Here is a 24790-nt window from a genome sequence, read left to right as displayed (position 1 = left end):
GTTCTTCGCTTTCCGCGCCCTGAAAGACCGAAGGAGTTGCGGAGTTTCCTGGGCCTCGCCTCCTATTTTCGTCGGTTTATTCAGAACTTCGCCTCAATAGCTGCTCCACTACACCAGCTACTTGCTTCCCACGTCCCCTTTCGGTGGTCTGAAGATTGCCAAACAGCATTCGACCTGTTAAAGGACGCCCTCACGTCCGAACCAGTTCTCTGCCATTTGGACGAAGCCGCACCGACTATCCTTCATACAGACGCTAGCGGCCGCGGTATAGGTACCGTTCTTCTGCAACGCGACACCTCTTCACAAGAGAGAGTGGTTGCATATGCCAGTCGCGTACTCACCGCTGCCGAAAAGAACTACACGATAACTGAGCAGGAGTGCTTGGCTGTGGTTTGGTCGGTGCAGAAGTTCCGTCCCTATCTCCACGGCCGTCACTTCGCAATTGTTACGGACCACCACGCCTTATGCTGGCTTTCCACTCTGAAGAAATTGTCCGGACGCTTTGGTCGGTGGATACTACGACTGCAGGAGTATGACTTTGACATAATTTACAAGTCTGGTCGAAAACATCAAGACGCCGACGCACTTTCTCGCTGCCCGCTTCCTACTACCCAGATCAGCGTTGGCGAGACCTCGGCCGTCACTTCTACCGCAGTTCCTACGCTCGCGTCAATAGGCCATCTGTTCTCGGACGACGAGCCAACATTTCGCTCCCGCCAGCTGTCCGATCCATACTGCAGGCGTATTATGGACCACCTCTTGGGAGCCTCCCATCAACCTAACGCACGACTTCGTCATCAACTCGTGCAACTTAAGCTGCAAAATGGCGTTCTTTACCGCCACATTTACCATCCTGACGGTCAACGCTGGGTTCCTGTGCTACCACGCGCTCTTCGAATTCATGTGCTTAAAGCCTTCCACGATGATCTGACTGCTGGTCATCTTGGGTTTCAAAAAACTCTTGGCCCCATTCGATGTCGTTTCTACTGGCCCGGCCTCTCTACTAGCGTAGCGCGGTACGTCGGTTCCTGCTTCCCATGCCAGCGCCGTAAACTCCCGACATCTGCACCTGCTGGACTTCTACAGCCAATTCCGTGCCCCACAATGCCATTCGAGGTTGTAGGTGTCGACCTTTACGGGCCTCTTCCCGTCACATCTACTGGCAAACGATGGATAGTGACCGCCGTAGACCACTTGACGCGCTACGCTGAGACAACCTCTGTGCTCAGCTGCAGAAGTTGCCGACTTCGTTCTTCACAGCATAATATTGCGTCATGGGGCTCCTCGTATACTGCTTAGCGACCGTATAAGGGTGTTCCTGTCACAAATGTTCAATGAAGTACTGCGCGCTTTCGGAACTACTCACAAGACAGCTTCAAGCTACCACCCTCAGACCAATGGTCTCACCGAGCGGTTTCATCGTACTTTTGCTGACATGATAGCCGTCTACATCCAACCGGACTACAAAAACTGGGATACCCTGCTACCATTCCTCACCTTCGCCTACAATACGGCCGTTCAGCGCACAACCGGCTACTCGCCGTTCTACATCGTTTACGGACGTCCCCCTGCTACCTTTCTCGACGTTTCCCTCTTCAAGAGCGAAGACTTCAAGAGTGAAGACTACATTTCTCGACTGGCCCAGTCCCGCCATCATGCTCGCATCAAAAAAGAAGTGAGACAACAAGAGCGGAAGATCATTTACGACGCATCCCATCGCGTTGTATCTTTTCGACCTGGTGACGAGGTGCTGCTTTTGACACCTATTCGCACACCTGGCCTCTGTGACAAGTTTCAACCACGCTTCATCGGGCCGTACATAGTTCTGGAACAGACTTCGCCTGTTAATTATCGGGTGACACCACTTGTAGTCCCAACAGACCGCCGTTACCGCAGCACCGAGATTGTGCACGTTTCTCGCATGAAACCCTTCACCCGACGTTCCCCGTCACCTTGACTTGCAGCGGCCAGGATGTCCGCTTACACGTGGGGGAAATTAGTGTGGGCACTAGTTATGTGCTTCTTTCTCATCTGTGCATTATCATAATCATCATCATCCGTTTGTCTCTCTGTCCTCATCATCACCGTGTGTCATTCTCGTCATCATCGGGTGTGTGCACGTTCGGCCCATTCTCTTCCGAGGCCTTGGGTCTAATAAACGTCGCTTCAACCAAGACGTCATAATATATATATATATATATATATATCGATGCGGATGAAATTGTTTTAGGCATTTTATTTGAAAACCTGCAGCCAGACGAATGATGTGCGCTGTTGTCAAAAGCAAGATTTGTGTCAGAAAATTCGAGCTTTGTAATGAGAGAATATGCGAAGGTATTCCGCCACAGCTGCTCCACAATATCTTTGTTTCAGGCAATTTGTCACGCATATTATTCCGCGACGGTAGTCAGACAGCCCCGACCGCTAGTGCAGGATGTTGGCTTCTTGGTAATGAGCAGAATGCGAGCAGCTGTAATGAGTGCCAGGGTGATACCGCCTGCAGCAAAAGCACTGCGTTCTTGTAACTTGTCGCGCACACCAATAATCCAAAGTTCTTTACGCAGAATGAGAGACATCTTTTTTTTTTAACCTGGGCGTTTTCAAAAAGAAACTTAAAATGGCCAATTTTTTTTAACAATTTTCAAAACGTCCACGTTTATGGTTAACCATATGCGTTTTAGCAAAACTGTATGGTATAACGGTGCTTTAATAAGGCAGACAAAATTTACAGGGCCAGAAATTAGGGACATTAACGTAGTTGAAGAATTTGCCACCAGATGACACTACAAAAGCTAAAACTGCGGGCGCGTTGCAAGCACCACAGGCGAGGTCGCCTCATTGGGGCATTGAAGCACCCTCTTCGTCTCGCTCTCCCGCACACGCTCCCGAGCATTGTATTCAAAAACTTTGTCATCACCACAAGCTTTCCAACACACCCCGATACAATGTCGGAGCAGATGTAGGCTTTGGAAACAAGAATAAGGCCGACATAAACGACTGAGGAAGATACATAGCTTTAGGTACACAATAAGGTAGCATATCAATTTAAAGAGCGCTTCTCAGCCAATCGAAAACCGGGAGTCGTTTTTGAAACCTCGGAGCTTTGCAATCGAAGTTGAAAGAGGCTGAAATGGTCGAAATTGAGGCAGCTATCATAGGCTAGGTGGTTACACCTTCAAATTACTTGGGAAGGTAGGCGCTTTGTGCCACTTTATTTAAATTATGCCTAAAATGTTCTAGTGGTTCCCTACTGTTTGAAACCGAGAGTCGTGTTCAACATCATATTTCGATCGTCAGGTATGATTTTCTTGTGTTTCCAATTCTGTTACGGCAGGGCGCCCGGCCGCCGGCGAGCGATGGCGCGACATTTACATGTCCCGAAATCCTGGCGATAATCTAAACTAAATGCAAATGCCGACGTCACAAATGACGAGGACGGTTAAGCTTTGCCTCTAAGTGCGGAACAAAATAACGTTTTCCATCCTTCATGTCATCCGGTTGTCACTCGCTTGTCATTCTTTGTTTCTAGATGGACGCCTGAATCGTGGCTTGAGGTGAATGACGTCTGTGCGGTCGATACATTGGCCGTTGTAAACTCTCCTGGGGTGCCTACAGCAAGTACAGTGCGCGGCCTGCCCGCTACGCAATAATACACCATTTGCAGAATGGCGAAGCCTGTAAGCAAAAACGCGCACGTACGTTACACACTCTACTGTTTACGCAGCCGGTGATAGTGATGAGAATTAAAATTGTTGAGCTCACTGAACCGCCCACACCTTATTGATTTCACGGGCGTGACGCGTGGTGCGGTTGTAAGTTCCTATCGCGCAATATTACATCTCTTCACGTAATATTCTGTGGCATGTAGTCCGACATGACGCCTGCTTAGGGCTTCTTCCGAAGCAGTTTCAAGGGCTGGCGTGTCTCTGGGGTAGAATAATTTAATGTCACGCAGAACGCCTGTGTTCTGTTCTCGCTGGAACCCTGATCTCTATTTTTTGTCTTCCACACGTACAATTGCGCCCACACAGATACAGGATTTGCTGCGATAACGGCTCTTTAACGCTAACTTGCTTATAGATACCCGAGTTTCATTGTCCTCAATTTAACCTTCTACGGCAATGAATTCCCCAATTACAGGTGCCTTGGATGTTTTGCCTTTTTGTGGTGGATGTCTTTCGTCCACTTCCTTCAGCTCATTAGTATGACTTGCCCACGGCCGTCTTTTCGTACTGAACTCAGAAATGCCACAAATTGCCAATCTAATGCAAGACCGCTGGAGTCCCTTAGAACAGTTACGCTCCCGTCTCCTACTGCAAGCTGTCATTGGCTAAAGTGTCACGACCCGCTGTGACTGCTCGATGCATGATAACAGATTCCACAAGACACTGCTTCCATTCGTTCACAACAGTGGTGTTACAGCACACACCTAATACTCACTCACAAGCTATTGTGCCATATTAGAAAGCGTTATCGCAATTTTAAAAAATGAAAAAGTGGTATATGTCAAAGGAGTTCCGGCCTCAGACACTGATTTCAACTGTAGTGCGAGTGCAGTGCTAATCTTCTCTCTCTATTTCCTCTTTCTGGTTCGAAATTCCTTGAACTACCGATGTTAGCAAACCAGTCGCTCGCCTGGTTGACCTTCCTGCCTTTCATTTCCCTGCTTTCTTTTCTTTTTCAACGCCTTTTCCGCAGCGAAATGCAATAAAATACTCATATGTTTTCATTTGTCTTGTTCTTTGTTCAAAAAAAAGAAATATCGTGATCAAAAAGGATCCCATTTGTTTCGCTGAGAAGACTCAAAGTTCAGAAACTGCAAGTTTAGCGTAAAGTGTTTCTGAAATTTGTATATTCTTTTAGGCAAGCGAGTTTTTTTTTTTTCACGAAACTAACTTTAGTATCACTGTCCTGGCTCCAAAAGCAACGCCTTAAATAAATTTTATCAAACAAAAGAATTAAGTTTGATTCGGAACAGCTCTTCGTTTATACCTGGATTGATCCAGTCATCATCTGGTATGTTATGCTAGCTACACACGTACGCACACCAGAGAAGGTTATCACTAAAACAAATTCGCAATTTTCATTTCCGACTTACTTTTGAGAGCCCAGTTTGAACCGTGCCGCAAGTTCTGCAGGTAGACGAAAAAGTCTTCTCGACACGTTGAGCTCAGACCGAGCTCTGTACCTTCACTCAGACGCTTCTGGAGGCGTTCGAGCGTAACCTCCGTTTTCGAGAATGCCAACGTGGACATTGTAGTCTCTGTCACCACGTAGAACGCAAGCATCAATGTCTTTAACTGAGCTAAGTGAAAGGCAGAGGACGCCATTGTTTCACGGGCCACGATTATCCAGCTGGGTTTCACTAGCTATCCGCACGAGCAGAACGTACGGTAAAAGTTGTGCGATCCCTTTTTTCATACGAACATGCGGATCGCCGGGAACACATTTTCGAATAATTTAGTAGAGCGCACATGTGCTTGTATGTGGTTGTAGGTCAACGATACGTAGTGTTTCGTTGCATAGACTTACGTGCCCTTTAACACCGTTGCTCTCAAACCTAGTTCTATGGAAATATAGTATGAGCCAATGAAATCGTTGCCCGTTACATATCCAAGAATAATTTATGAATGGTTTATTGTATCTCCGTTAACAGCAAAGAGCAAATAAATTATGTAGTCCCCTCACCATTTATTACTACTTTCTGCAATTGCTTTTGCCTTCTTTTTTCAATTTTTTACTTAGGCTTACCCAGTGTCAGTGTATAGCGGCGCCCAAAACGGCAATGCCTAATATTAGAAATGAAGGAGGGGGCAATTCTGTATAACAATAAAAAACAGTAGTGTAATTGTGACAAAATGTTCCTTTTACATAGATACACCTCATGCGTGACAACTAATGCGTTATGTAAGGCATATGTCTTCAAGCACATGTTACCCAAAAGATCTTTGGAATAACATTACTTGTTTTTTTTTGTTTTGTTTGTCAAGAGAAAGAGTGAAGAAACTCATTTAGTGAAGCTCCCCTGGCTGCTGTATACTTGCACGTCTGGAACGCTGTTATATAACACCACATTACTTTGTTACTGCTATGACCGCTATTTGACACTATATGACCTTCTCCATTGAACTCATGCTAAGCATGGCGGCGTGAGATGCCATGCTTAGCATCACTGTAAACCTTTTCACACCCATAAGAGTGTTTCGATCACTGTAACAGCCTTTGCAACACTTAATGCCGACAATTTTTTTTCAAAGGGTGTAAATAGAACACAAACGCCCTTTGCACACCTTTCTTTCAAATAAGAGCGTATGAAGGGCATATGTTCAAATATACCACCCTAATTAGTGGTAGGGTGTGGGGATGTTTCTTGAAATGTTACACCTATACATTTTTGTGAAGAAGTTTCGGTATGTTACCCGAACGTTTCAATCTGTTAAACCTCAGTAACAATTTACAGCTGCGAGCAGCGACATTCCGTTTTTTTTTTCTCTGGATTGTGACCGTCATGAGCACACACCCACTGCTACAACATTTTAAATATAGCATGCATGCACGAAATAAACACGCTTGCATCTCGTATTTTCCGAGAGTGGGTGGTGAATTGTACCTACAGTTCTCCCCTAGAAGAACAAGCTATGGTATTTGCTTTATAGTGCTTCAGAAGGAAGGGAGGAAAGGGGGAAGCGGGAATCGCCTTCTTTATGTTTTTTTAAAGGAACCCGCCATCGTGGTCTTGGGGTTATGGCGCTCGAGTGCTGACCCGCAGGTCGCGGGATCGAATCTCGGCAGCGGTGGCCGCATTTTCGATGGAGGAGAGAATGCTTGAGGCCTGTCTATTTCGGTTTTGGCATAGGTCGGCAAAAAAATTCGAGCTCACGCGAACTCACTCAAGAAACACATTTTGCCCTGAAGGCTCACTCGGGCACAGACTCATCAAAAATTTCCTCAACCAGACTCACTCGAGCTCAGACTCACTAAACCTTTTCTCGATTGGACTCACTTGGACAAAATCGCAACAACATTTTACTAAGCCGGGCTCACTCCGACTCAGACTCACTGCTTGAGCTGAGGCTGAGTAAGCCTGAGTGAGTCTACTCATGGATGAGTTCGCCGACCTGTGATTTAGGTGCACTTAAGGAACCCCAGGTGCTCGACGTTCCCTGAGTCCTCCACTATGGCGTCTCTCATAATCATATCGTGATTTTCGCACGCTAAACCCCAACAATTATTAATGAACACCCCATTCCACTTCTGCCATAAGGGTCTCGCTTTCATATTATACCCTTCAAAATTGATGCATAGAGGGTATAAGTCTGTGAAGTAAACCTATGAAAAGGGTGTAATCCTCCTTGTTACGCCCTTTACGTGGGGTGTATTGGTGTGAGTTAGCGACACAAAAAATATTCGGCAGATCCCACACGTTGTGGGAATCGGTTTCATGCGAAGCAGTCAGCCAGTACTTCTATGCTGTATTTTATGGCTTTGAGCCAAGCCTTATGGGGTGCATCGACGTGTTTTTGTAAGTGTAGTAGTTGCGAGCACATCGTGGCCTTACCAGGCGCGTCGACAACACTGGCGTGTAAAGGATAATTTATGGTGCGACGAAACGCCAGCCCTCCCGTTAGAGTACGTGCGTAAGTATTGTCGAAACTAAGTGCACTTTATTGTGCAGTCAAGTGAATATCGCACGTACCTTTCGTTAATGTATTTCTCCGGGGTCGAGCAATGATTCAATATAGCTTCATGAATCATAGGAATGCAAATGCAATGTTCATTAGACTGCTATAAAGGCGGAGCCAACACTGGAACCATAGATGTTAATCTCATATGACGCCTGTATCTTAGGATTACATATGTAGTGTTTATTGCTTTCTTGTAAAATTAGCCAGCACCACAACCGCAATTGACGTTGCACTGACATTACACCTGCAAAGGCTGTTTTTCCAAACCAGTTTATAGACCTGGCGTGGCTCTGTGGTAGAATGCCTGATTGCCGCACAGAATGCATAGGTTCGATTCCTGTTGGGATCCTAGTTTTATTCTTTCCATTCGCCGTGCCGATGCCGGTTTTTCTTAACGGCCTCGCATTTAAATTACCAATGTCTGTTGTCGCCGTTCCAGGGTAGGTATGAACTGTCAACCACATACCCATACACTGCGACCCGTGGTAAACGGGTATGTGCCACACGTGTCTGGAGCAAAGGGTTTGACGACGTACGCGACAGAATTTTCACGTTATTCATGTCTTGACCTGACAGTCATAATCGCCAAATCCTTTTGCCCTCCCATGCAAATTTTGGTCTACACCAAGTTAAGGAGGCGATCATGACAGCACCCTGACGTAGGCAGATAGATAGATAGATAGATAGATAGATAGATAGATAGATAGATAGATAGATAGATAGATAGATAGATAGATAGATAGATAGATAGATAGATAGATAGATAGATAGATAGATAGATAGATAGATAGATAGATAGATAGATAGATAGATAGATAGATAGATAGATAGATAGATAGATAGATAGATAGATAGATAGATAGATAGATAGATAGATAGATAGATAGATAGGAACGCTCAGTGCCAAAGGTTCGTTAAGAAATGCGTCGCATTTAAAAACACCTATATCGGTATATTGTGGTTTACAGTGTACTTCGAAAATGTTTCAGTAGCCACCCTACCCTTTCCAATTTTAAAAGCGGCCTACTGGGTTTCTTTACGAGTTCCTTCATCGGTAACTAGTATAAGTATAGCTCGATTTCTCTTTCTACTTCAATGATTTCTAAGCCGACTTCATTTTTTTCAATTCAAACTCTTGAAAAGTACATTTACATACCTTAATTTAATCGTACACCAACACTAACTTAGATTTGCTTGCTTATTCTAAGCGCAAAAATAATTGTACTTAAGTAGGGAGCTAAGCTGGGCTTCTTAGTTTATATTGTACTTTGGCGACCTGCGTGAAGACGGGAATAGAAAGTAAGGTGACCAACAACGACGAGCGCAGACTATCAATAAATGAGTTATTCGACAATACACAGAACATATTTATAGTTGATGCAAATGCACACGTGGTTAGTCTAAGAGTGAGTCTCTGTCTGTTAGCCAAAGTAGTGAGGCTCTTTATCCCCCAGATCAACAGACGGGATGCAACAACTGTCTCCTTCATGAATCGCGTGCGCCTCGAAGACGTCGCGCGTTGGCCGATCCGTGTACATCTTCAATAAGGTGGTATGCACAAGATATAGTTTGAAATCGCTGCAGGTCGACACGCGCAATGAGAGGTTGTTTCTTCGGCCGGTCTTGCGAGAGCAAGAATGCTCGTTGAGGCGCTCATTATTACAGTGCCTCGTCTGTTCAACGTACGAGACACCACAGGACAGAGCGACGTTGTACGCAACATCGCTGCGGTAGTCTACAATTTTCTACAAATCACAGAAGGAGCACGTCACTAAATTTGTGAAATACAGGGCGAGCGCCTGCAAAGGTAATTTGGCGGGCTGCAGCGAGTTCTGCCCCATGCGAGGTAGCCGCACATTCACCCCGCCCGAATTCCACAGATGGTCTACAAGACACACTGAATTGGAGCATCTATACGACACGATTGATACGGCTCCGAATAACACCGTTTAAGAGCTTAGCAATATTTCGCCACAACGCTTAACTCGACGATACGACTCAGCGACATATTCAGCGACATACTCAGCGACAGCTAATCCATCAACATATCGGAAAGGAAGGAAGCAAGGAAGAAACAAGCGGAAAGACAGGGAGGTTAGCCGGTTCTTAGACCGGCTGGCTACCATGTGCTAGGGGAAAGGGTAAGGGGAATAAAAGATGACGGAAGAGAGGTTACAAAAAAGAGGGGGGGAGCAAGAAAAGGAGAAATTACTTAGGTGTCTATACAGCTGTTCTTAGGAAGCATTCCACCTACAGAAGTAAGAGTTATTTGTCTCAAGATGGAGGTACATTTGAAACCCACAATAGCGACATCGGCGGGGAAAGCACAAAATTTCGCTTTTACGGGAATTTCGTTGGCGCGAGAATGCGGCAGAAAAGACATGGAATTTATAAAAAACACATTTTATTTCCAAAAGTCAGTAAGTTTGCTTTGGCGGGTCTTACCATGCAGCAATTTCATGCCTCTTGACCGGGAATCTCGTTTGCCACGGCACAAAGTTCACCCCATGCACTGGTCAGTGACGGGGGCACAGCGCTGTCACGAGTGCCGTCATCAAGTGCGCCTACAGGCGAACCTTCTTCCGGCTCCGCCGGATCAGCGTGGATCAGCGCGGATCGTGTACAGCGAGCTGCACGCAACACCGAATTCTTCGGCGATGTCCATTTTTTCCTGCCCTTTTCCACCTCACTGATGATTGCAGCCTTATCGTCCAGCGTAATAAACTTCCGCTTTTTCGTTGGAGGCGGCATCTCCGCAGGCAGCGAAATCGGACAAAGCCATCGCAACACACAGTTCACGTTGCACCAAGCGACCAAGCAAACGCTCCGCAAATGGCTCCACACACTCGACCATGTGCGCGCAAAGCCGACAATACCAAGCACAGAGGAGAACTTCTTCTTGGCCTAGTTGGTATTGCTTGCTGTATGACATACTGCCGCTAGTTCAAAACACACACACAGAAGAGAGCCGCCTTTTGTCGTCCTGTTGGTCTCTCTTCTGTGTGCGTGTTTTTTTACTAGCGGCAGTATGTCATACAGCAACCAAGCACAGAGCCAAGCCAACGAACGAAACCCCATGAGGAATGTAGATTCGGCTACGTAGTCCGCGATGACGAGCAGGTGTTTCGGAAAGCCATCATCATCATCATTGTCGCCAGCTTTATGTCTTTGTGTAAACAATGATGGCGGCTGCTTCTCAAAAGCGCTGTAGCGATAGTTTTACACAGTTTAAGTGTAGGATTAATGCATTTCAGCAGTTTTCTAAAGCAGTTAATGTTGCGAGGGTAAATTATTTGCGCACTCGTGTTTCAAAAATTTCGTTAATGAGGGACGGCGCTATGAATATCTTTCGTAGTCGCGAGTTACGTAATGCATTGACTCCTATGGGCGTTCGCCGGTGCTCCGAAAATATTTCGTTGCGGTGAGAATTTCGTTTCCTCGGGATTTCGTTATCGGGGATTTCGACTGTAGTTATGAAAGAACATATTATATCCAAAAACCTTCCAATAGATGCATATTAAGTTCGTTTCTACAATAGATGCATATAAGTTGGTTTCTACATTGATTGCACTTTGTCGTGTGATAGAAAAAGTCACTTTGGGTTTGTGATCCGCGAAGGTCAGAGAAACAATAATTGCGAACTACAACATATTATGGTCGCAAGAAACCAGCAAGCTTCAGGACACTTCTTATCCGAATTGGGACTGTTGTCACAGTAATATCTAAATATATTTGAGCCACGGGTAGTCTCTGCAACTATGTGGGTAACATTCATGCCTGTACAAAGCTCAATAAAGTAATGTAATACATACTATACGTTTTTTTATTGCATCATCCAAGACAACCTGTGGACATCTGCCTTTCTTGACGGTGTTCTTTTTTAAGATATCGTTTTAAATTATTAGACTTTGCGCGTGCATTTTTCCTTCCACATTATTTATCATGAATTATAGATGAGAACCGAAATATTCACATTTTCCGCAAGCTTACTAACCCTCTCATGTTATTCGATTTCCCCACCGCGTTATCACGTTTCTGAGAACCTTCACCGGGGTAAGTTGCGATGAAGCCGTTACGGGAAACATTCCGATGGAGGTCACGTTGACTCTCGATCGAATGAGATAAGGCGTCCGCGGGTCTTTCACAGCGTAATGCTCGTCAGTAAAAATGTTGCAGCTTGTTCACACGGTAGAGACCTACACGTGCCACCAATATCAATCTCGTATTCGCAAGTGGCTTCGTGCTTTGTATCGGCTGCTTTATAGCGCGTTCGGAGCGGAGAGTGCTTGCGTGCGCTTTTCAGGGCTACTACGTGAACTGAAAGACAATGAGCCGTGCTTCGCTACTGCCGTTTTTTTTTATGCTTTAGACGAGATATACCAACCACGTCTGGGGAGTGGGACGTACGTACTGCGATTTCAACAAAGCCGACTGTTGTGGCGTGAAAACAGGGCACATGTGTACACGTCATGGTGTAGCCCCAAAACAAGCTCGCATTTGGCTATAAAGGGATATGGAGTGTGAAATACAAAACTACACACACACGCCCGCGCGCGCGCGCGCATTTTGTGTGTGTGTGTGTGTGTGTGTGTGTGTGTGTGTGTGTGTGTGTGTGTGTGTGTGTGTGTGTGTGTGTGTGTGTGTGTGTGTGTGTGTGTGTGTGTGTGTGTGTGTGTGTGTGTGTGTGTGTGTGTGTGTGTGTGTGTGTGCAAGCTGTATTTCTAGCCACAGCCGCATGCAAACATCACTCTTCGTGCAACATGTCCACGAAACAGCTGCGACAGCAGCAGAACCGAGGCGAGCGTGCATCACTGTACGCACTTGCTGGATAAGCTCACTCCAGCGGTGTTGCCGAGCGATTGCACCAAGCTGCGCTAGATTCAGCAGTTTGCGTGCAAGGACACAAACGAAGGCAACAGGCCAGGCAAGCCGAGCGATTGTCACGCAAGAAGCTCAGCACAAGCGCTAACGCTGCCAAAGTGTTGAATTCATTTTACAGAGCTATTTGCCTTGTTATTCGCCAATTATGTCAGATGGAAGCCCCGTCATTGAAAATTTATTGAACACGCTTGATTTATGCTGGATCCATTCCTAGGAATCGCTTCCTGTTTTTTTTTTTTTGCTTCACCAGCTAACAATGGCGGAAACCTCATTCCCCCGCCCTGTTCTCATCTGCAGTGTAGCAAACCGGTTTTCTGAAACTGGTTAACCTCCCTGCCTTTCCTTCTCTAATATTTCTTTTTCTTCATTACTGTCGAAACCAGCATGTTAGCATTTTTGCAGTGACAGAAATACTTATCCGCGTTTATTGCTTAGTTGCCTGTTTATATCTCCTACTCTATAAGACGGAAAGAAACAACGCAACGCCAAGTTACCTATTCTTGAGACATATTCCCGAGAACATCTTACTTTAGAATTTTCGAAAGAGAAAATTCCAGTTGCTACTCATGCTGAACATGCCGTTAGTGAAAGCAGCAGGCCAATAGTGAATAGAACATGTGAAAGAAAGGCTGTGCGAATTCGGCCCCTGTTGCTTTGCATCATATTGCATGGTGATAATTGACTTATTTTTTCATGCACGCAGCGTATTGCCTAGTATTCATTCAATTCGTTCTATTGAACGCACGAAAACCGTAGGGAACATTACGTTGTACTTTTACATTCCACATCGCAAATGTACGTTACGATACAATTGCATGTCTTTATTAACACGCAATGTATTGCCAGTTGTGATTACCGACTGTAAGAATTAGTTCATTCGGCTTTTGCGGAGCGTGCTCGGTGAGGTCCCGCCTTGCGGCTTGCGCTTTTCTCGCTACCGTGCAAGACATTCTTTATTGTGAGGTATGAAAAGAATGAAGGCTGAGCCCGCACCATCAGAATATAGCAGGTGATGTCACTTAGAAAATAAAAATGAACAGGGCAACCGTGCAAGACTGAGAACACGACTAATACATAGTAAGTTACACGATGAAACTGAGGGCCTCTATGTGCACATTTGGCCTGCCCAGTGATCTCCGAGCGCTGGCCGATTGCGATAGAATTGCCGGCCTCAATGCTGTGAGATTGCCGCATTTTCTAATCGCTCAGCCCTATATGTAGTACATGTTGTGATTAACCGTCTAGAAAGCTACCAATCGGTGATGTCCACCGATATCGCCCAATTTTTAGCCCGCTCATAATTTGAATAAAGCGTATTTTTTAGTTCATTTGTTTTTATGGCTATCTTAATCGCTTCTATTCATTTTTTGCGCTTTTCGTCTCAAGCGAAATGCGTTAGCTTGAGACGAAAGACACGTGAGCATTGTCATTACTCTCTGAGAGGGAGGGACGGAGGGAGGGAGGGAGGGGAATAAGTTTTGTGAACAGGAGCATGCCACCGTGGTTAGCTTCTACGCTATGCAGTAGGATATCGCCGGATTCAGGAAGTTCAGCAGCCTTAGCTATACTCATCAAAACATGTTGGGCCAGTTGGTTCATACTGTGCAAAATGTCAGCAACGCAACGCAAGGCGAATAAAAAGATGGGAAAGAAAATCAACTTGCAACTAGATATGTAACGATTTGCGTCACGGCGTCCAAATAGTGCCATTGTTGTGCAATGTTGGCAAAGAAGAGGCCAGAAGCACTGTGCTGTAAGTTAACCATTCTTGTTGCTTAAGGTTCCCTCATATCACTCCTGGTCGAAATATTTTCCTGTGCAGGACCACTCTGGTGAAAGCAGTACCGTGTTGAACGAGACGTTGCCCCATGGGGCGTTCCGGTAGGATTTTAAAAATATTTTTTTTTGTCTTTATATGAATCCTCTCTGCCAGCAAATAACCATCGCATGTGATTAGAGAGGGTCGTTCAATTTGGTTTATGAAGAAATATAGCACGACTGACTGTACAATAGTTCGTTCATTCCTTAGGTTGTAATTAAAATTAATGGCTGCAAAATACGCTATAGTTTATTCGAACGCTTGCGCTTGCATAACCTTGGAATCAAATTATCTAAGTTCCACGCATTTATACACAGTCGATCGTAATGCTTGTCGCAAAGGACTAAAATGTACTTGCAAGTTGACGCTGCTTCATGTACTCCTTGTTCTTCGCCTTGCGTTGCGTTGTTTCCATTTTTATTCTTATTATTTATTAAACATAATTTAATTATTCTTCTAGTAAACACTAGAAGCGTCTTCCCGAGCTAAAAGCTGCCGTCAGCAGCTTGACTGGGCCCCGGAGACGTTGTGCTTGACAGCGCGATAACAAATTTTCGGTACAATACTAAACATAAATTAGGCATTCTCAGATACCTCAATTGCGACAGGACTTGTAACACTCAACAAACAGGCAACACGACAGACAACGAAGCAATAAAATGTAAATTGTGATCGTGTTTGAAATGAATACATGAACATATATGCTTATAAGTTAACGAAACATATATTCAATTCTTTTCGAGGCAACGTGGAAGCGTGCAGAGGATAATTCAGAATTTTCGGCAAATTTTATTTAATGGATTTTAACACATTCTTTACGAAAGCGTGGTACAGACCAAGGTGTGGGTTTACGAGATGCACAGCTATGTTATTTTGCTGCAAGGTCGCCAGTGACGCGAGAAAATTCGTAAATCATTTCATTGAAAAACAAAACATTTCGAAAATGCGCTATTCGTAGTATCGATCTACCCATATGAATTGGTATTTCTGTCGTAATAATAGTGTCGTTGATCGGAGCTCGATATTAGGAATGCGCTTAGCTATATTCGTCTCGCTCGGTAGACCCATTCCCCCGACGTCTTAACTCCTCATTGCGACATCCAGGTGTGCACGTTCACACCTGAACGATGTACTGGACCCTGCGCGCGCTGCTGGTGAAAACGCCAATTCGACGCTCAAGACGATGGTCTAGCACGTGTAGCGTTGACCGTACTGAAGAAAATACAAAGCCATACAAAACGGAGACCACGATGCAGAGGCGCATTTGCATCGCGAAGCAGGCAGCCGCTCAGGTACGGATAAGGCTTGGAGGATGCTTTAGCTTCGTCTTCAAGTGCACAAAGCGAGAGTGTAAGCGGGCCCTGTTCACATCGCCTTCTCCACTGCTAGCTTGGCTTCGCTTCTCGCTGGATACCTCAACAGTGCCCCGAGGAAGGGAACGTCTGTGAACACGTTGCCAACTCCAGCTATTATTGAGAAGCTGTCTACATTTACGGTTTGTTGGCCCATGACTGATTGCCTCACCTCCGCGGCTGGTCTATTCGTGATCACGTCGCCCGCATTCCGTGATCGTGCAATGAGGTGCGCTTGTCGAATTTCCCGCACTCAGCCTGCAAGAAGAACGAGAAGACCAGCTCTGGGCCAGCGAGAGCGTGAACGCGTTCGACCAGGAAGGAAGGACGCACCTTTAAGTTCTGGGCTCATGTGGACGCTAATAAACGCCTGTCTGAGTCCCTAAGTCTGTGTCGGCTGTCCTCTTTGCCATATATTTCACACGCTTCTATGGTTATATTTCTGTCCGTATTAAACACTAGCAAAAACCAAAACGCTATTTTTTCGCGCATATTTGGTTCATTTAGTTTGTGAACGCGCTCTTGATAAGCTCATAAGTACATATGTATTTCAGTTTCAATAAAACATGAGTTAGGAGACAGGCCTACTCCTGTTCGTTCATGTTAAATGCTCGTTTCGTCTAGATGATCTCCCAACTAAAGAGGTAACAACTAGCTCAGTTTGAAACATCGATAAATAAGCACTTACGCAGTAGAACATACATGGCATACAAAATATGAGTATGTAAGTTTGAGTAAATATGAGTAAAATATGAATAAATATTGCTAGCTCGCCATCACACTAAAAAGTTCTAAAAAAGTAGCGGCGAGTGTCACAATTCTCCTTACTATTTAATTACGTCACGCCTTTGCTGATTTGACAATGAAAGCTTTTATGAGATCAGAACAAGAGCTGATTTGGGTGGCGTAGTTGACCCCCACCGCCGCCGGTTTCCATAACCGCTGTCGCGCACGATGAGAAGAAATCCGGCAGATCCCACGCACTGTGGGAATCGATGTAATGCGAAGCAGCGTCTTTTAGCCAAATGAAATCATTCATGCCATCGCATCTAGTTCACCATATATCCCATGTTTGCCATGCACGCACGCACGTACAATATGGTATATACCATGCCAATTAAACGTATATTCCGGTATATACAATGCATGACCTGTCATTTATGTTCATCGCATGTAAACCATGCTTATGGTTAAATGGTTACATTTAGGACCGTCGCATGTAAATCGTGCTGTTCGTGACGTGCATGTCATGATTTTCATGACCTGCCATTTATGTTCGTAATAAGGTCATGTTATGACACACCGATTCTGGTATGCATCCGATTAAGGAAACGGCCAGGGGAGCACAAAGTCGTAGGCGGCTACATAGATAGATAGATAGATAGATAGATAGATAGATAGATAGATAGATAGATAGATAGATAGATAGATAGATAGATAGATAGATAGATAGATAGATAGATAGATAGATAGATAGATAGATAGATAGATAGATAGATAGATAGATAGATAGATAGATAGATAGATAGATAGATAGATAGATAGATAGATAGATAGATAGATAGATAGATAGATAGATAGATAGATAGATAGATAGATAGATAGATAGATAGATAGATAGATAGATAGATAGATAGATAGATAGATAGATAGATAGATAGATAGATAGATAGATAGATAGATAGATAGATAGATAGATAGATAGATAGATAGATAGATGCGCTCAAAGTCGCAGAAGTTCGCTAAGAAACGCTTCTCATTTAAGACATCCAGCATCGGGCGGGATTTGAATCCGGGCCCTCTGCGTGGCAGTCGAGCATTGTCAGATCCAAACCGATGCTTGAAACTACTTCGCAAAAATGCCTGTGCATTCATCATATCGGGCAGGGAATCATGTTACCAGATGTAATGTAGCGTGATAGAAGAGTAAAATTCGGAGCACGCTTAAGCTTCTTTTCAAGAGTCGGGTGCCATTCACATCCCCTTCCTAGTCGCTAGCCTAGCTTCGCATCTCGGTGAAAACCTCAACCATGCCTCAAGAAAAGGAACATTGCGCGATAACATTGGCCGTTTTAAACTGTCCTAGAATGACAGCTGGTCTTTAAACCACCCATTCGTTGCGCTGATCGAGTGCTGTGACGCCTTCTGCGATTCTACACTTCTGCCACGAATTATTTATGCGTTAACCAGACTCCTAACGCTACATCATATTCTGTAGGGTTTCTTCTCCAAAAGGGTGACAAGTAGGGGTACGGCTCCGTGTTAGAAAACTTGCTTGCTACGTATATGTATTTATTTGTATCTATCTCAATTTTTTTCGCTCACAACCAACGACGCCCACACCGACACCGGAATTTCCGCAAAACCAGCTCCTCAAAGCAATCGCATTAAAGTAACACCAGGCGTGCCACAATGCAAATTGCGTAACCAATGGATGCTTTTAAGCTACCCAGCCATTATTACAAAAGGCTCAGCCAAAATTCTTCATCGTTATCACCCAAAACATCAAAAAAATAATGTATTTCTTGCTGGGGTACCGACGTCTTTCCTCTCTCGCAAAACGAACCATCGAAATTGTGATGCGACACCTTGGACTGCCAGTTACTTCAACTGTACTGTTATCATTTGGGGCTTCTGTGCTAGGGCACTCGGACGGGAATATATGCAGTGCTATCCAGAAATTCGTATGCGAATCAAATTGTCTTATTCGACACATCAACCGTTAATAATTTTTAAATTGTCATAATGACATAAACAGTTTGGCCATTTGGGAGGTTATGCAACACGGTCTAATCTAAAACTGCAATTCGTTAAAAAAAACCTTCATTCTAATTGATACTGTAACGTCTATTAGCACTTAAGATTTTAAGACTTTAGATCCGCCCGACTCTTGGCCGATCCCCCTGAGTGGGTAGGTGCCATGATCCCAGGAGCATCATCATCATCATCATGTCTTAGAGGCGTGTTGCTGGCTTCTTTGCATAATGATGCATGACATAGTGGGTATTTCTGAGCTTAGCGAATTCGTGATTTACGGCGTAGTGGGTACCTTGCAACTGTAATTGCCGTAGTCGCCCCAAGGGAGTTTAAAAGGAGCTTTAAAAAGGCCGCTGCTCCAATTTTTGCTGCGACTGTGCTGCGTGTTCTGCGCAGGCCTGGCATTTTACAGCGAAAGCTGTTATGAGATCATTTTAACGGCCGTTTTTGGTGGCGCAGTTGTCCGCCGCCGCCGCCGCCGGTGTCCGTAACCACTATCGCTCGAAATAAGAAAAAAAACGAAATAAGAAAACATTTCCACGATGCGACGGGGTTCGAACCTGGGCCCTCTGCGTGGGAGCCCAGTGTTTTACCTCAGAGCCATGCCGGTGCTTGGAACTGCCTTGGAAAACGACGCTATACAGGCTTCATGTCCAGAAGGAACCACATTACCATATGTAATTTAGTGTGATAGAAGAGTGGAATAGCAACCACGCACCACACAACGTAAATTCTGTAACCAGGCGTCACACAATGCGAATTGCGCAACGAGTGGACTGTTGGATGCTTCCAGCCCACTACAAGGGGCTCTGCAATAATTCTTCATCGTCATCAGGCACAACACCAACAAAGTGCGCATAATGCCTTAAATGTTTTTAGCGGGTACCACGGCTCTCTGTTCAATGACGAAAAATGGCATAGTGGCTGCTTCCCTACTTCACAGAAATTAAGGTTTATAGCGAAGTGGGTTTTTCGCAAGTGCACTTGCATTGGTTGCCAAGAAAGCCCATAACCCTTTCAGTCACGGTGTGTACAATTGTACACATCAACTTCGAAGTCGCATCACGCACCGCGTATTGCTTCAAATGACCTGAAACTTAGTGTGCACATTCGTGCAGGATTTCTTAGTGGACAACTAGCTCTTATTTAACTTCATTATGCTGTATATTGCTGCAGATGATCACTTTGCAAGAGACACTACCATGTTCGACGATCTTTCGACGTGCGGCGTTCCAGGATCAACGTTAAGAATATTTTTTTCCTTCGCTCGAAAAGCATACAACCGAAAAACAAACTGTGCATGTATTTTGGGCCTAATAGTTGATTCCTTTTATGCAAGAACTGAAGCTGACTGATTGCAGAATAAGTCGATATTTAATTACACGCTAATTAGCACTGATTACTGTAACTCACACAAAACAACACATTCCTTCATTTCATTTCTTGGAATGTAATACTGAGTGCCTCGAAATCATGCCATGGAAATTTGATTCATTTGCAGACAGTGCATCATAATTCGTGACTGAAAGGGTTAAGCCCATAATCCATTTCCTCAGGGTCTCAATAAAGTTCTTCCCCCCTCTCTCTGTCTCTCTTTCTCACGTCAGTGTATGTTATATTGCATGGTGGGAGAGTTAAATAGCGACCGGGCGTCACACAATGCGAATTACGTAATTGGTGAGCCGTTTAATGCTTCCAACCCATTATAAAGGGCTGAGCCACAGTTCTTCATCGTCATCAGTCGTCACGTAAACAAAGTGCACATAATGCCTTACATATGTGTAGCTGGAACCTCGCATCTGCGCACAATGACGAATAATGGCGTTGTATGTGCTTCCCAATTTCACAAATATTGTGATTTATGGCGTAGTGGGTACTTTGCTAGTGTATATGTATTAGTAGTCCCAAGAGAGTTTACAACGGGCTCTAGAAATGCCGCTCTTCAAGCTTTCGCTGTGACTGTGCTGCGCTTTCCGCGCAGGCCTGGCATCTTTTTTTCTAGCAACATAGATTATCAGACTTCGCATGTTAAAACCAACGGAATGATGCACTCATGAACGGATTGTACTTCCGTATACACCACGCTTTATTGCCCGAACAAAATAACTTCCCATTTTGCATAAATGTTGCCTAAGCTTTATGCGTTGTCGCTGTCAGAAGACAGCGCATAAAGTAAACTTGCTTCACAAGCCAACATGTTCGCCATCCTTCTTCAATTTGCCGGTCTGAAACTGCGACGGTGTCAAAAGAAACCGATCCTTTGTAACTAGCATTGGACAGGACAGTGCGTTTGTCGTAAGCCTCATACACGAATTAACGAAGAAAATTAGAAACACTTCTTTGCACCGCAATTAAATAAATTTCTGAATTCCAATATAATGACCGAATGTCAGCTCCTTCCATTTGCAAAACAAGCATTTTTTACTCATTCTTTGAATAAAAAGTGTGCACCAAAAAAAATCCTGACCTTGACTGCTAGACCAAAATCGTGACCTTAACTGCTAGGCCATGCCACGAAAAACAAACACGTCCAGTATAAATGTCAGCGCTTAATATAATAACGATGATATTCAGCAGCAGATGTCAGGATGAAGGAACTGGGTTATAAATATCCAACTATAGTTTGTTGACGTCATATATCGCGTAATTGAATAACTAACAGAACTAGAGCATCGCCACACGTGCGGCGGCGATCCTCTACGTCCGGTCTTGCTCGGCCGCCTGGACGTGCTGGTATATCTTGCAGATGATGTCGATCTCGTCAATGACCGCGTTTGTGATCATGTCGACGAACGCGAGGAGGATGACCGCGATCAGACAACTGCCACCGATGATCATCACGTGCTCCTTCACGTAGCGATGCAGGGCGTCCGGACAGTTGCCGATGTTGACGATGAACCAGGCATCGTAGTCGCTCATGTTGAGCACATTGCGGCCGCAGTTGAGGCTCACCGACTCCAGGTCGGTGGGCTTACAGCACGAGTAAGGAACCGAGCAACGCTCGTGGCTGGGATTCAGCAGGCTGCAGTTGAAGTAGCTGCAATAAAAAAACTTCGTATTGAACGGAATTTGCAGAACTGTAGGAAACTGCAGTGTTCTTAAAAACCACTCTAAAGTTTCGATATATATATATACATATATATAATGTATGAACAAGGCGATGGTAGGAGAAGGCGTCGAAGAAGAAGTGCGCGTGCATTAGAATAAATGCATGGCAACTGAACCACGACGCGTCTCTGTTTTGTAACGTTACACAAGTCGACAGGATCGACCTCATCAATCTGCCATGGCTAAGCCGAAGCCTCCGCTCAACATACCGAAGTACAAGGGAACACCAGAAGACGTCCCCGTCGACAAGTGGCTTCTTCTTTTCGATACCAAGGCGGTCGAAGTATCGTGGACACACAGCGATCGGGTCAGTCACTTCAGCGAATACATCGAAGGGGAAGCGTTCAAGTGGTACCTAACAGAGATTTTCGGCAAAAGCGAGACATGGGACGATATCAAGAGCGGCATGCAAAACCGCTTTGCTACGACCGACGGAGATGCCTTCCGTCTCTTCATTCACTACCGGCTGAAAGGAGGGCAGACCATCAAGGACTACTACGACGAGAAAAAAACGACTGGGCTCCTTGGCTGACCTTAAAGAGTGCCACATCATTTCTGGACTGACTGACGGTGTTCCTCCTGATGTGGAACTAGCGCTCGCCGGACTGTCTTTCACCTCGTCATCAGAGTGGCTCGCCGCTGCTCAACGGGTCGAGACCTCCTTAAAACGGGTGAGAGGAGTTTCTTTTGCTCGTAATCCTGGCACTACATCAAGAGCTTCACGTCTCTTCAGCAAACCGCAGCGGCCAACGTTGACTTCTCGACCGCGTGCCCCACAAAACGAATGTAGATATTGCTCAGCTGCTGGCTTCCCACGGCCGTTTCATTGGCACAACGAATGTCCGCCCCGCGGCAACGTGTCCGCTGTTGAGACTAGACCGGGAAACGAGGAGAGCGACCCAGAGTTTCATTAATACGCTTCAAAGCTCTCATCAACGGAAGGTCAGTAACTGCAATTCTTGATACAGGAGCAACCATTACTTGTATCAGTGAGGATGTGTACAAACAGCTCAAACTTCAGTTGATGAGACTTCAGCATCGCTGTCCAGCAAGTTACTTCAAGCATTCGAACTTTGGGTCGCGTAAACATTCACTTGCAAATTGGGAATGTAACAAAGAAAGTTTATGTACACGTTCTGCGAGGCATGAGAACGCAATTAATCCTTGGCCTAGACAGCGCTTCGTACTTCAATCTTTCTGTAAATTTGGAAAGCAAGTCAGTGACGCAAGGACATCAAAATTTGAACCTACCGGATCACAATGAAAAGCAAACCATTGAAGCCCCGCTGATGAACACCCTGACTTCGGAAAACTTATCAGAGCGTGAATCTGCAGTGCTCGACTCTCTTTTAAACAAGTATGACGAGATCTTTTCGAAATCCCAAACAGATATTGGATGCATCACTACTGAGCAACATAGGATCGCACTTACCAATGCTGTCCCAATTCATCGAGCACCATACAGATGTTCAAAGGCAGACAAAGCGGAGATTAACAAACAAGTTGACGCCCTCATTAAGCAAGGGGTTGTGAGGCCTTCGTTGTCCCCCTACGCCGCACCGGTCATCTTAGCGGAAAAGAAGGGCGAAGGACGTACTTGGCTGTGCATTGACTACCGCAAGCTCAAAGCCATAACGGTACCCGGCTATCAACCAATTCCACGTATAGATGATATTCTTGACCACTTGGGAAAGGCGGAGTTTTTCACTACGTTGGATGTAACGTCTGGATACTGGCATGTCCGAATGCATCCCGATGACGTTCAGAAAACTGCGTTTGTCACGGCTAATGGTCATTATGAGTGGTTGGTAATGCCGTTCGGGTTAAAGAACGCTCCGGCTACATTTGAAAGAGCCATGAAATCAATAATAGCCAAACATCAGCTCACTAATGTTAACAACTACTTTGACGATCATATACGACACCTTGAGGCTTTATTGAAAGCTCTTAAAACCGAGAACGTAAGACTAAAAGGAAAAAAGTGCCAGTTTGCAAGATCCAGCATTGAATACTTGGGCCACAAGATTTCACGTGGAATAGTGACACCTAAGCAAAGTAACGTGGCTGCAATACCCAGATTTCCGACACCTAAACGAGAGAAAGATCTCCAGCGTTTCCTGGGCACTGTAAACACTTACAGACAGTACATCCCTCAATTCAGCGATATCGCTCTTCCCCTCACGAAGCTACTCTGCAAAGGCAGCAAGTGGTCGTGGACAGAAGCATGCGAGCAAGCCTTTCGGGAACTGAAGGAGCGAATGACTGAAGAACCGGTGCTTCGCATATACGATCCTTCTATACCATGTACTGTGTACTGTGACGCGTCTGCCGAAGGCATTGGTGCAGTGCTGAAGCAGCCTGACGACAAAGGCAAGGAACATCCCATTGCCTATTATTCCCGCAAACTACTGAAGCATGAGATGAACTATGCTATTACAGAGAGATAATGCCTTGCCATTATAGATGCCATTGATAAATGGCATTGCTACCTTCACGGAAAGCCATTCACTGTCGTAACGGATCACTCTGCACTTCAGTGGTTGAAGAATGTTAAGAAACCTCAAGGTCGTCTCTTCCGGTGGTCTTTAAAGCTGTCAATGTATGAAGTCAACATCAAACATCAAAAAGGCGTAAGCAACGTAGGAGCGGATACACTCTCCAGAGCCCCCATAGTTCAACTTCTGTCACACGACGAACTTCAACGATGCACCAATGAGCACCCAAGAGGACCGTATTCTTTAAAAAACAACATAGTCATCGTCAAAAGAAAAGGACTAAGGAAGATCTATGTGCCACATGAACTGCGTCCTACCATTCTTAGGAACGCACATCAACATTTCGGGCATGTCGGAGTGAAGAAGACACTGTCACTCCTGTCTCCACAATACTATTGGCCGGATATGGTAACCGATGTCGCCACCTATATTCGGCATTGCGATACATGCCAGAGATTCAAGAAGACGAAAACAAAGAAGTATGGGACACTTGAATCACTGCCTCCAGCTGAAGAGCCTTTTGACCTCTTCGCAATGGACACCACTGGAGGATTTTCTGGATACGGCTCATCAAAAAGGTTTATCCATTTGGTTATTGATCATGCTACTCGCTACGTATGGGCGTTCGCTCATAGAAGTGAAAACAGTGACGCCTACATCTCATGCCTGAAAACCATTTTTGCTGCAGGAAAA

The 24790-nt window shown here is 45.1% G+C and overlaps 1 protein-coding gene across 1 annotated transcript; it reads right to left on the bottom strand.

Annotated features, from left to right (window-relative positions):
* Window positions 1-21191: 21191 nt before the first annotated feature.
* LOC125756111 (tetraspanin-33-like) lies at window positions 21192-24448 on the bottom strand. Its single transcript, XM_037653000.1, has 2 exons — window positions 24432-24448; window positions 21192-21531 (listed from the first exon to the last, which is right to left on the bottom strand). The coding sequence occupies exons 1-2, from the start codon at window positions 24446-24448 to the stop codon at window positions 21192-21194; spliced, it is 357 nt and encodes a 118-aa protein (XP_037508928.1).
* Between the last annotated feature and the right edge of the window lie 342 nt (window positions 24449-24790).

The sequence above is a fragment of the Rhipicephalus sanguineus genome, chromosome 3 (assembly GCF_013339695.2).
Source record: "Rhipicephalus sanguineus isolate Rsan-2018 chromosome 3, BIME_Rsan_1.4, whole genome shotgun sequence".
In the NCBI taxonomy this organism is placed as follows: domain Eukaryota; kingdom Metazoa; phylum Arthropoda; class Arachnida; order Ixodida; family Ixodidae; genus Rhipicephalus; species Rhipicephalus sanguineus.
Note: the sequence above shows the minus strand (reverse complement) of the source record. Positions and strands in the feature narration are given on the sequence as shown.